General features: G+C 36.6%; 1 protein-coding gene across 1 annotated transcript in view; it reads left to right on the plus strand.

Moving 5' to 3' along the window:
- The first annotated feature begins 613 nt into the window (after nt 1-613).
- The window catches only part of LOC129670983 (cilia and flagella-associated protein 47-like), a 446,637-nt gene continuing 433,540 nt past the window's right edge, over nt 614-13,710 (plus strand). The window contains 7 exon segments of the mRNA XM_055599611.1: nt 614-808; nt 1,888-2,039; nt 3,285-3,400; nt 5,588-5,726; nt 9,259-9,487; nt 9,745-9,905; nt 11,937-12,064. Coding sequence (XP_055455586.1) covers nt 614-808; nt 1,888-2,039; nt 3,285-3,400; nt 5,588-5,726; nt 9,259-9,487; nt 9,745-9,905; nt 11,937-12,064 — 1,120 coding nt within the window.

Consider the following 13,710-nt stretch of genomic DNA (forward strand, 5'->3'; position numbering starts at 1 on the left):
GCTTGCCTAAAGGCCACTGACACTGCCTCCCTTACTAAAATCCCTCATTTCAGTTGAATCTGGCTGTCTTAATAGATCCTGTGGACACATCATTTTTGCTAAGCTTGCCCTAAATGAAGGAGCCAGAAAGTGTCCATTACACCATATGCCAGGCTATGTCAACTTGAGCTGTTTCTGGATTTGAGCCTTGCATAAAGCTTTTTCAAATTATTTTGTAGACACTTGCCATCCAGATCTTTGTTCTTGTACAGTTACCACCTCAAGGGTTTAGGCAGTGCCCTTGAAGATAAGGCTATTTGTGCCTGAGGGAGCTTTAGTGGCAAGGGTGGGGACAGTGGGAAGGACCTGCATTCCTGGTCTCCAGTGAGGTTAGCAGGGTATCCCTTGTAGGTGGAGGGCTAGCAGAAAATCCCCATGTGGGCGCGTGGGCAGGGGCAAGCGCAGGAGACTTCCGGGTGAGAAAGGTCTGGGCGGATGTGAACGGTTGGCACGCGCACAAGTGGGATCCCCGTAATCGTTACCTAGTGATTGTCGCCTAGCTACATCTGTTGTCTATAGGCCATCTGGAGGTAGTCAAGTCCGTGTTTGGTTGCGGGCAATATAGAGAGCCGCAATGGACACAAGACAGTGCTCGCTACTCCCTTGTGATGTAGATAGCCTCAGGAAGGAAGTTCAACTGAGGGTAACCCCTTCGGAGTTGAAGTTCCAGGATACAGTATCTGGGAAAGTGTACCGCCTCCCTCTTACTGTACACAATTTGGGCCGCTGGAACCAGAAGTTCAGGTTTCAAGAGCCAGCAAAACCGCAGGTGACACATTAAGGGTACTGAAAGCTTCTGGGTAGCCTCCACACTTGAGCATTTCTTTGTCCCAAAGATCAAAATCTGGGCTCCTGATGAATTGGCGGAAGGATTGTATTTTCTGAGGTGTGGTCACCAGGAAGGGGGAGAGGGAGATAGGAGGAAGGTATGCATGAGGGGAGGAGAAGAGACAGGGAGCAAGGAAAGGGGTTGGACAGAGACAGGAGGGAGGGAGGCTCAAAGTGAGAGGGACTGAAAAGGAGAGAGAGAGGTAGGACCAGAGAGAAGGAAGGAGAAGGAGAAAGAAGAGAGGACAGGAGAAAGGGAAGGAAAAAGAAGGAAGAGCAAGGAAATGAGGGAAAGGGAGAAAGTGTGAAGGGTAGGAAGGGAGAGAAAAGGAGGGAGGGAAGAATAGGACAGGAAGAGGATATGGGAGAGGAGGAAGTGATAGAAAGGAGAGAGATAGGGAGGGAGAGGAGAAAGACCCTTATGCTTGAAGTCCAGGTTATGGGGGAAAAATAGCTGGGGAAAAGCTGATAGCAGCTATGTTAGTGTTTGAAAAGCCATCATTCTTGTTTTTATTTTCAATTCTCAGAAAACTACAGAATTATGAAGCATTGTGCATACAATGATGGTTAATACCTACTTCTTAGAATAACAATTCTATATGCCATATCTTCATGATTCCGAAGTTGTTTAAAACCCCAGGAGAATAATTTTTTTAAGGTGTTGTTAACTGCCATTTGACACATAAAGTTCTTGATTCCTCCAGGAATTACTAATTAGTGGAAAGCTTTGTGTCATACTTTAGGTATTTGTTGGCTATTTACTGTGGGTGTAACAGACACATCTCTACTCTTATAGGACTAGGAACTAAAATGGATGTTTTTGTACAGGCCTAATCATCACTGTCCAAAAATATGGACAATTATCATTTGTCATTTTAAAGTTTTTAGAAGTTTATTTTTCTCTTAGCTCTGAACAAGACCTGTGATTGATAATAATGTACACTCCCTAAGTTCAGTTGCTCCTAATAATTCCTTATAAGGAACTATAATAATGTTGATTTTATCTTTTTTCCACTATAGTTCAAACTGTTGTTGACCAAGCTGGATAGGGAACTTGCTTCTGGCCTTCACATGAGAGCAATAGTAGAATATCATCCTAATAAAGATGAAGACACATTTGACCACATGTTTATTTTTGTAGGAAATAAAGTACTAGAGATTCCTCTAATTGGGTATGTAATCTTTACATTTCCGTCTTCTAAGAATTTTGTTATTATTGAGCTGTGCTAATAACTTAAGAGCATTCTGTAAAGTAGAGCTTATAATCTAAATATAAAATGTCATGAGATTTGTTCCTGTGTGGCAAAAGATTTTAAAAGATATTAGAAAATACACACTATATATATATATACGCTGCAGTGAACACATTAAATTAAAGACATGTGTAGCAAGTTGAATGTCTTCTTTGTACAGAGACCTTGTTTCATATCCTGTGCTTGTTAGTTTTGATCATCTTGATATAAGCTAGAGTCCCCTGTGAAGACAGGCCCTCAGTTGAAGTTTTTTATATCTTTATTATCCTGTATTCAAGTCTGTGGGGGCTTTTCTTGTTCAATTGTTGGTGTGAGATAGCCCAGTCCACTGTGGGCAGTGCCTCCCTTGGCCTGATGGTACTTGAGTGTTTAAGAAAGCAAGGCAAAAAAGCCATAGGGAACAAGTCAGTAAGAAGTGTTATTGTGTCCTTCCTGCCTTTGCTCTTGCTTGAGTTCCTACCTTGGATGCCCTCAATGATGGAATGTGATCTGGATTTGTAAACCAAATAAATTCTTTCTTCCCTAAGCTGGTTTTGGTCAGTGTTTGTTTTATCACAGCAACAGAAAGTGATTATAATGTTTCCCAAATATTGTATCAGTGCTTTTTTAAATTTTTATTATTTCCTTCCTTCCTTCCTTCCTTCCTTCCTTCCTTCCTTCCTTCCTTCCTTCCTTCCTTCCTTCCTTCCTTCCTTCCCTGTGGTTTTGTGAGACAGCGTTTTTCTGTGTATCTTTGGGTATCCTGGACTCACTTTGTAGACCAGGCTGGCCTCAAACTCCCAGAGATCCTCCTGCTTCTGCCTCTGCCTCTGCTGAGTGCTGGGGTTACAGCTGTACACCATTGTGCCTGGCACATCAGTGTTTTCTTTAGAATATTTTATGTCATTCAAAGTATTAAAGTCAGTTCCTTCCTTTTAATGAGTTTCAAAACATTTAATGGACTTATGTGAAGATTCTCAATTTCAAGTATGTTAAAATCAGGTTGTATTATATTTTACATACATTATTTCTTAATGTCTCAAGTTGACAACAGTGTGTGTGTGTGTGTGTGTGTGTGTGTGTGTGTGTGTGTGTGTTTGAGTGTATGTGTATTTACCATGGACCTAACTACAAAGATGTTAGTAACTGTAAACATAATTGTGTGCTTCTTTTCTTCTCTCTTAGTCTGATTCCAACATGTCAACTGGAAATTGTGCCAGTAGTAGATTTTGGCACAATAGTTGCCAACAGTAAAGTGCATTGCAAAGAGATTAGTATTGTTAACCATGGCAAGGCTCCAGGTAAATATTTTGTGTCATATAAGCTCACACATTTAGAAGAGTTGCTATTATAGTAAATGTGTGTATGTTGTATAATCAATTTTCTGAGTTATCAAGAAAAGATGTCTATCATTTGAAATACTTGAAAACAAAAGGTCTTTTAGTGTTGTGACTACAAAGGATAGATATCCAATAATTCAGGAAAACCTGCCTTTTATAATCCATATTATTAACACAGCCTGTTTGTTATATAACAAGAGATTTTCTTCAAGATGGGAGGCAGGATGTTGTCGTAGAAATAACATTGTCCTTAGGCTGATCCAGAGTTTGAGCTAGAACTCAACTAGCTATATCATATGGGCCAAGTGTCTTTAAGAAAACTGAATATCAAATTCCTTATTCAAGAGAAGAGAATAGTAAATATATGATGGTTATTTAGAGATATACCTAAAATTTTGTGTTGTAAATAAAAATATTCTTGTTGTGTTCCATAATGTTTATTATTATTAGCCCTAAGATTATCATGTTAGAATTTATAATTGCCTTATTTACCTTGGGCTGGGAAGATATTTCTACCTATTCTGTCTAAATATCCTCCTTGGCATCCTTCTCCCAGCCTCCATCCAATGCCATCCTCCGTATCCTATCTTCCACTACCTTATAAATACTTTCTTTTATTCTTCATTTGGGCGTTTTCATGCTATTATTAGCTATTATTAGAGTGCTTCCTTCCTGCCCCACTTGGTTTCTTCTTCAGGCTAACCCTTCATAGCGTCCTGTTTTTTTCCTCTCTTCCTGTCCTACTGTCTTGTGATTCTCCCCTGATCTTCTGTCCTCAAAAGCCTAGGAACCTTAGCCAAGTCCACCCCATTCTGCCCTGCCCAGGTATAGGCCATTTAATGGACCAATCAGGTATAATGTTTTAGGCAGGTTTATACAAACAAGATGGGTGTATCCAGTGGGTAGTAACTAAATCTTTAGGGCCAGTAATTAACATTAGACCAACCTCCAACAATTATGGTATGATACTTGTTATCATATTCAACTTGTCATTCACATCATGATCCCTAGAAGGCTTTTAGTAATCTATTGTCACTGAAAGAACACTTTTCTTCAAACTGAATTATTTTTAGAAATTTTTATTTTGGGCTGCTTGAATACTGGGAATTATTAACATAAAAAAACAATCTATCCTATTATTTGGCAATTCAGTGTCCAAGTGGATTCTATAGTAATGTGGACAGGGACTGCTCTGACATAATCTGATTGGCCTGCTCCTTAATCACCTCCCCCTGATCGGGGAGCAGCCTTACCAGGTCAGAGAAGAAGACAATGCAACCACTCCTGATGAGACCTGATAGACTAGGATAAGAAGGAAGGAGAGGAAGACCTCCCCTCTCAGTGGACTTGGGAGGGGCATGAGTGGAGAAGGGTGAGGGAGGATGGAATTGGGTGGGGAGGAGAGAGGGAGCTACAGGGGGGATACAAAGTGAATAAAGTGTAATTAATAAAAATTAAAATAAAAATATTTTTTAAAAGTTAAAAAAAAGATATAAAAGAAGAAAACTTATAGCTGATTTCCGATTGAACCTAGTTCATTTAGCGTTCAATGATTTGGTTCTTTGGCAGGTGAATATTCACTGCTTGGGAGTTTATAGAATATTAGGTTCTAGGATCATTTTTAGTTTGATTCCAATGTGAAGAATAGAGTCTCTTAAGGCATGTGGGTTCTTTGATTCTGAAGAGTAGTAATATTTTAGAGTAGTGATATATGATTGAATTTTTTTCATTTTATTTTGCTTTACATGTTCTTTTTTAACTTATTCATTTATAATCATTTAGGGATTAAATAACGAATAACATCCATTTTAGTCTAAAATCTCCCCAAATTATACCTGTGTAAAATGCAGATTTAGTTTTAATGGCATGTTTAATGCATTTTTCAATGAAACAAATGAAAAATTAAACTTTTTTAATATAAGTATTTTTCCAAAATGAATATATAATATTTTAAGGTACTAGTGAGAGTTGAATTCCGTCTCTGGGTTCAGATTTGTTGGGATTTATAAGTATCTGTAATTAAGATAAAAGCTATTATTTTTGTTCCACAGTGGACCATCTATGTAATGTGTGTCTATTGTAAGTGTGTAGTTGCTTACTTCCAAGTAAGATGTAAGAGTAAGAAACTGTGTCTCTTACTCCCCTCAGGCATGTTTAAAGCAGAATACTACGGTCAGTTACCTATTGTCATTTCTCCAAGTAGTGGTATTGTGAAGCCTCAGTCATCAAAGGTCATCAAAGTAGATTTCTGTGCAGACCGGGCCCACACTGTAAATGAAATGGCAAGGTAAATTTATAGTATGTTCTTTTGAAAAAAAAAAAAGTGCTTCTATAGAACTCAATATTTTCCTGTAGTCTTCTTTCAGATTGATTGCTAGTTTGCCAACTTCTTTTTTTTTCATTTACTACATGTTCAATGAGTTATTTGTATATGTCAAGACATACAAGTATAGGTAATACTCAGCAACGGAAAGTACTTGAGAGTAGCATATGGATACACATAACAGCAACTCCTAAGTTTTGTAGTTGTAAAGGAATGGTCCAAGGATTCCACCAACAAATTGGTAGTCGAATCACACACTCATCATTAAAGAGGATCTAGGTAGCAAATAGCAATGATATGATTGTTGTGTATGCACGTGTGTGTGTGTGTGTGTGTGTGTGTAAAGTGAATATTGATGATAGATTGGATTGCATAAATAATTTCAGGTAGATAAGTTAGCATATTTGAAACTTTAGAAATAACTGCATTCTCTACTGAAGGAGCAGGGATCATATAGAGTTGAAGAAATACAAAGGAGTGATGCAGAGTGAGACTAAAACACACATTAAACAGGACCCAGTAAAGGGCTTATGGGGCATCTTTTTTTTTTTAATGTGATTTGCCTCAGCTCATTCATAGATGAAATGTGCAGTTAATACACTAAGTCAACACTAGTGTGTACAGTAATAAAATAGAAAATATCAGTGTACCTCATTTAAGATGCCCAGTCATCATTCAGAAAGGCAAAAGGGATGGACATCAGAAGAGGGAGAAAACAGGGGACAGGACAGAAGCCTACCACAGAGGGCCTCTGAAAGACTCCATCCTGCAGGGAACCAAAGCAGATGCTGAGACTCATAGTCAAACTTTGGCAGAGTGCAGGGAATCTTTTGAAAGAAGGGAGAGATAGAAAGATCTGGAGTGGACAGGAGCTCCACAAGAAGAGAAAAAATTCTGGGCCCAGGGATCTTTTCTGAGGCTGATACTCCAACCAAGGAGCATCCATGGAGATAACCTAGAACCTCTGCACAGAGGTAGCCTATGGCAGATAAGTGTCCAAGTGGGTTCCCTAGTAATGAGAACAGGGAATGTCTCTGACATGACCTCTGTGGCCTGTTCTTTGATCACCTCCTTCTGAGGGGGGTGTAGCCTTACCAGGCCACAGAGGAAGACAATGCGACCAGTGCCGATGAGAACTGATAGACTAGGGTCAGATGGAAGGGGAGAAGGACCTCTCTTATCAGTGGCCTGGGGAAGGGGCATGGGAGTTGAAGAGGAAGGGAGGGTGGGATTAGGAGAGGACTGGGAGGGGTTTACAGCTGGTATACAAAGTGAATAAACTGTAATTAGTAAAACAATAAATTTTAAAATGTAAAACAATCAAACAAACAAAAATCAAATAAAAATTTCTTTGAGGTTTTGTAGGTCTTTTTTTTCTTTATATTCTTGTGTGCTACTACATTCCATGTAAGGTAAATTTCTTACTGAAGGCCATAGTTGTGGCTTTTGAGAAACAGTTATGAACCTGGTATGAGGTTAGGATCAAATTTGAAGGCAGAAAATTTATCTAAGGATCAGATTCAGTTTTAGAATGTCATAGTAACAGTAAGTGCATGAAACAGATCAGGCAGTACAAAGAAGACTTGAAAATCTGACTAGATATTACAAAACAAAGAAAAAAAGGAAATAGGAAAAGGCAGATTCAAGGCTCAAATTGCAAAAACAGAAAAGTGTGGAGATTTGAGATATGTTATATAAGCCTATTTCACTAATTCTATGCATTACTGAACAAAAGAGGTAAGAGGAAGAAAAGTTTTGCAGAAGGAAGTTCAAATGTGACATGGTGAGACTAAGTTCATTTTCAGAATCATTGTGCAGTGTATAGTTATTAGATATGCTTGCCCTAAGGCCCAGGAAGCTGCTGTGTCCACGTGAGTTGCATACAGAGATATTAGGGTTATATGGGGAAACTAAAACAAGAGTGCTGAGGATTGTTCCGAAAAGAAGATCAGAATGTGAAATGATAAGAGAGAAACAAATAGTTTAAAGAGGATCTATGCCTTAGAATGAAAGTTAGATCATGCATGAGTAAGTTAGAATGAAAACCTGGGGAAGTATTTAATGTCCAAGGATCTGTGGAAAGATAGATTGTTGCGATATGGTATGGATACTGCCGACAATTATATAACAATTCAAATAAGTGTTTATTTATTGCAATATTTATTTTTAAATTTATTTAATAATAAATATATTCATTTTACTTCCTGATTGTAGTCCCTTCCCTCCTTTCCTCTTGGTCCCATCCTCCCACCCTCTTCTCCCATCCCCCCCTTTGCCTCAGAAAAGGCGAGCTCCTGCAACCATTCCACCTAGCACATCAAGTCACATCAGGACTGAGCTCATCTTCATCCACTGAGGCCAGGCAAAGCAGCCCTGTTAAGGGGAAGTAATCAAAATGCAAGAAACTGAGTGCGTGTCGCAGATAGCATTAGTTCCACTTACTAGGGAACTCAACTGAAAATCAGGCTGCCTATTGGTTACATAGGTGTAGAGGGTCTTGGTCTAGTCCATGCATGCTCTTTGGTTGGTGCTTCCATCTCTGTAACCTCCCTCCCCATGGGCCTAGGTTAGTTGACTCTTTTGGTCTTGTGGTATTCTTGTCTTCTCTGGGTACTATCCTCCCTACTCACTCTTCCACAAGATTCCTCCTAATGCTTGGCTTGATCTGATTTGATCAGCTGCTGGGTGAGGCCTTTCTCAGAGGATGTTTATGCTAGGCCCTTGTCTATAAACATAGCAGAGCATCATTAATAGTCATTGTTTAGGAGTAGCCAGTTATTTGTGGTTATTTGGGGTTAAGTTCATAAGATTGCATTTGTGCCAAAAAGGAATAAACATGTCAGGGGAATGCTAAATAAGAAGTGCAGTTAGTTTGAGTACCAAATTTTCTTGTAATGTTTTTTAAGCAATTTTTTCCTGATACACACACACACACTCACACACACACACACACACACACACACATACACATGTGTGTATGTGTAATTTAGGGAACTATTTTATATATATTACAATTATAATATATATATATAATTATATATAATTTAGAGAACTATTATATATATATAAATATAAAATTTAGGGAACTGTGGTATTTGGATGTAGATTAGTTTAGGCTGAGCTTGGGTTGGAATGGATTAAAATGGTGTCTTGGAATTCTTGAGCTAATCTTGTATCAATCATATAACTCCTGTATTTATGAAATAAATAATGATATGAATGTTCCATTGACTCTGCATTCATATCATTAGTTTGTTTTCCAGCATTGTTGTTTTGAGCAGAGACAAAGTTATGTTATACATGTATTTCTCTTTATGGATATAGGCACATTAAGGGACCTGATAACCTCTGGCAGCATATAAAAGGAATAGTTCTTAGTCTGCTGAGTTAGTTATGATGTCATTTTAATCATCTTTATCCAAGTAATTAGAAGAAAATGAATGTATACATTTATAATGAAAATATTTACTCATATACATATTTTATTTTTTTATAGAGTTACTTTGCAAGGTCTTCCTGATACATTCTTGAACATCAAAGTTCATGTGGTTGAACAGATAATTGAAGTGTTTAACATAGAAAGTGACAAGAAATTGGAATGTATACAGTTTGGTGCTGTGTTCTTTGGAACATCAAAAATTGAGCATGCACTTCTGTTTAACAATAGCCCTGAAACCATTAACTGGGTGGCAATAATGCAAAATGATTGTGTTGGAGAAGAGCTGGTAAGTGAACTGTGCAAAAGTGGCACATTATGTCGGAAATAAACTAGATGAGTGCTTTTTGCAAATCAGTGACTGACTATTTATAGTCTCAAGTTTTCAACTGGATCATGTACCACAGTCAAATTTAGGTATATGCTACTTTATAGACTAATACTCTTCATTTTCTAGGTTCTGAAATTTCAATAATTATTTTAACCTTTAAAATATGTTGTTTACTTTTTTCCTAATATGTTTTTGTGTCTTATCTTATGTTACAGGGAACAAATATTCATCAAAGGACAGATGTTGCTTTAAATAATCTCCCTTACTTAAACAAAATAAAGAAAGTCGATGTGACTGATTTTATCTTCTGTGTTCCCAACGAAGGAACTTTACTTCCTTATCAAAAGATTGTTATTACATTTTGCTTCAGCCCAAAGTAAGCAAAAGTGAATTTAATTGTAATCACAATTATAGTAACTATACAGTAACCAGACTTATTCGATGTCATAGCCAAAAATATTTGAAGGCAAAAATCCAATTTTTCTTGCCTTTCTAAATATTTCTAACTTGGTTAAGATTTCCAATATTTGTAACTATCCGATAGTTTATATTAAATTAAAAACAATGTCCTAGACCTATTGGAAATTGGTAATGGCAGTAACGTTTTAGGTTGTTTTAGATTGCTTAAGTTGATTTGTACAGCACAGAACTTGCTGTTACTGCAAGAATCGTCAAGTTCATGTAGTATTTTATGGTGCTGCCAGATAGCAAGTGATGCTCTTACCTGAACAATATCCTTTCTGTCTGAATCCCGTCAGTGTTAAATAAACAGCACCTGCTTCAGATGACCCACATCAGTTAATCATATGTATATATTATCACAGTTCATGGTCCTTGCTTTTGTTATTTAGGCTGAAAGTAGTTTTGAAAATGTTGAATATATGGTAACAAATGCAGTAATATCTTAGTATGTTTATGTGTAAATAGCCAACTGAACTGTAAGAAATTACCTCTTTTAGAGAGTTATTTTCTTTCAGTGTACTACCATCACAACATTGTCAATGATATCATCATTTTGAATGCTGAAGTGTGTTTTAATTGAAGGGGATGTGATGGTTAGTATTATCAACTTGGTAGAATCTAGAATCACAGGGAAATCTCAATGAATGATTGTTTACCTATATCAAGTTAGCCTATAGCTATGTATATGGTAGATTGCTTTAATTGATTTGCGAAGACCCATTCTGAGAGTAGGTGGCACTCTTCTCTGTTTTTGAACCTTATGCTATGTAAGAGTACAGAAAAATTTAATGAGTAATAAACAATTATGCATTTATTTTTCTCTGCTGTGCAGTGGCTATGATGTGTGTGACTAATGCTTTACTTTTTTTTTTTTTTTGCCTTGACTTCTGTGCTTTGATGGAATTTGAACTGGAATAGTGAGCTAAAATAATCATTTCTCTTCTTGGTTGTTTTATTTTATTAACAGAAACAACTAAAGTAGAAAGCTAATCAATAATTGCCCTACTCTTATAATCACAAACTTTTGTACAAGAAGTTTCTTTGGAAAAACCTGTAAGATTATGTTCAACATTCACAAGACTATTATGTTATTTTATGTATATGTCTGTGTATCTTATCTTAGAATATACATTGTTGTGAGTTATGTGGTGTGAGTGCTGGGAACCAAGTCTGGGTCCTCTTAAGTATTTAGTGATCTATTCTGCATTTTCTACCCATATGTACTTTGGAAGAAATTCAAATGTTGTTTTGCGTGACAACATTTTAAATTTATTTAGGAGTCTAGCATGGAAATTTATGTGTGAATATATTTGAAATCTTTGTTAAAATTGAACACACCACATGTATTCTAATTTAATATTACAGATCAACTTCTTGTGTATTTGAGCATCCACAGGCAGTAAAGTTAACATTTAAGTAAGTTAAATATAGTCAATGACCAAGCCTATGGTATAACCTATCTATACCTCTGTTCCTGATTATTTCTTTCGATTCCATTTCTGTAAGAAGATCAGACCTATATCAAATCATTTTCTCTACTTATATACTACCATGAACTTATCAATTTACTTCACCGCTGGAAATAAATATGTAACAGAGGTTACTACCAGAGGCAATATGGGTTATTATAGGGTCCTTAACTAACAATGAATTCTGTCTGGAAGAAAAAAACATTATGAACATTCTGAAGTGTGATGTAGGATTTTGCAAACTGGTATAATTTAAGTTATTTTTGTCTTAGAAGTATTTGTATTAATTCATTTCTTTCCTTGAGGTTTATGTTCTGGGAGCCTCTTTTGTTAGTAAATTTGGGAAATGGGTAACAGTTGTGTTATTATTCCTTTCCTTCTGCTTGCGTAGATTTAAGGATTATGTCAAAATTTTATTGAAAAGTGACAAAATATGTCACCTCTGCTGTAAAAATAATGAGTTGTGATATTTACAGGCTTGTAGTTGATGTTCAAAGGGATGTCGGGCCTTCACATAGGCAAGACTATGCTCTCTTTGTGAGATTTGATTCTGTGGGAAGTAAAGATGGATTTTTAAGAGATGATAACTCTGACACCATGAAAAGTAAGTATAAAATTAGCAAGATCCTTAAATGTGTAGCAGTTAAAATTCTTTAAAAGCAAAAAAACCAAAAAACAAAACAAACAAACAAAACCCCATGAAGTTGGGAAGGAAATGTTAGGGAATAGGGAGGAAATGGACAATAAATGGAAAGTGAATTTGAAAAAGCTCATTATATGCATGTGTGACATTCTCAAGCAATAAAACTAATGAACATCACAGAAAAAATATAAAGTACATAATTTTTATATTGAATAAAAATTCAAGCAAGTTCATGGCCTTAATATGCCATCTATGGCATATTAGAACCTTAGAATCATTTTCATAATTTTCCAACTTAGAATTTACATGACTACATAAACATGATTAAAGGATTTGAGAAATTAAAAACAAACGTTTTTGTTCTTATATATAAAAGGTTTGTTCTACAGACTGGACACAAAACAGATGAGTCATTCTATATTTGACCTTTAGAATGTTACATGTAGTAAAGTTAAAGAACAAGGCTGAGAAGCTTAGTGAGGTTGAATGCTTTTAATCCCAGCACTTTGGAGACAGAGGCAAGTTGACCTCTGAGAGTTTGAGGCCAGACTGGTCTACAGACTGACTTCTAGGACAGCCAGGGCTACACAGAGAAAACCTGTCTCAAAAAAAAAAAAAGACAAAAAGGAACAAGATTGAGATCTATTAAGCAGAGTATAATACTGTCTTTAGATATATACTATGAGAAGGTAAGGAACATGAGAAGGTAGGCCACATATATATTCTTTTGCAATTGCAGGTAGTTTTGTGTTGATTGGAGGTAAGCAAAACTGTGATAGTGCTTGAGTCATTTTTTTTTTAATAAGTCAAATAAAAGATGAAGGAATACCTAGGAGAAGTAAACCTGTCCTGTAATTTTAGGAAAGCCAAGAGTCTGGAATACTTGCAGGCCAGTATGAGTGCTACTGAGCAAGATTAAAATGTTTTACTATTTAACACACAAACATACACACACACAATCTTGCTCGTATGGCAGAAATGTATTGCTGTTATTACTTATGTTATGGCTTTTCATATGGAACTGTTTCTTGCTCAGATAACATTTATTTGAAGTCTTCTGTTACTGTAGCTTTTGTTTTTCATTTTCCCTTTTACTGAACATAGATTCTTCTCTCATACAATATATCTTATTTATAATTTCTCTTCCCTCTACTCCTTGCAGTTTTTCTCCACATTTCTTCCCTCTGGATCTGCTTCCTTTTTCTAAACAGGAGTCTCTGATTAGAAAATAACAGGCTTCTAAGAGTTAACAATCAAACATGACCAAATAAGATATAGTAAGGTAAAGCAAAATCTTTCACATCAAAGTTGAATACTGCAGCCCAACAGGAGAGAAAGACTCTCAAGAGCAAGCACAAGAGTCAGTGGACCATCAGTTTTCACACTTAGAATTCCCATAAAATTACTAGGCTAATATCTATAATTTGTATGTAGAGCAGCTGGTGTGGTCCTGTTAAGGCCCCATGTTTGCTGCTTCAGTGTCTATGAGGTCATGTATGTCTTGCTTAGCTGATTCAGAGGGTCTTGTTCTCGTGGTTCCCTCCATCTCCTCCGGCACTTACATTCTCCCTGTCTACTCTTCTGTGGTATTCCTGAGCTCTGAGGGG

This window comes from Psammomys obesus, unplaced genomic scaffold (assembly GCF_907164565.1).
Source record: "Psammomys obesus unplaced genomic scaffold, mPsaObe1.curated_primary_1811, whole genome shotgun sequence".
Lineage (NCBI taxonomy): Eukaryota > Metazoa > Chordata > Mammalia > Rodentia > Muridae > Psammomys > Psammomys obesus.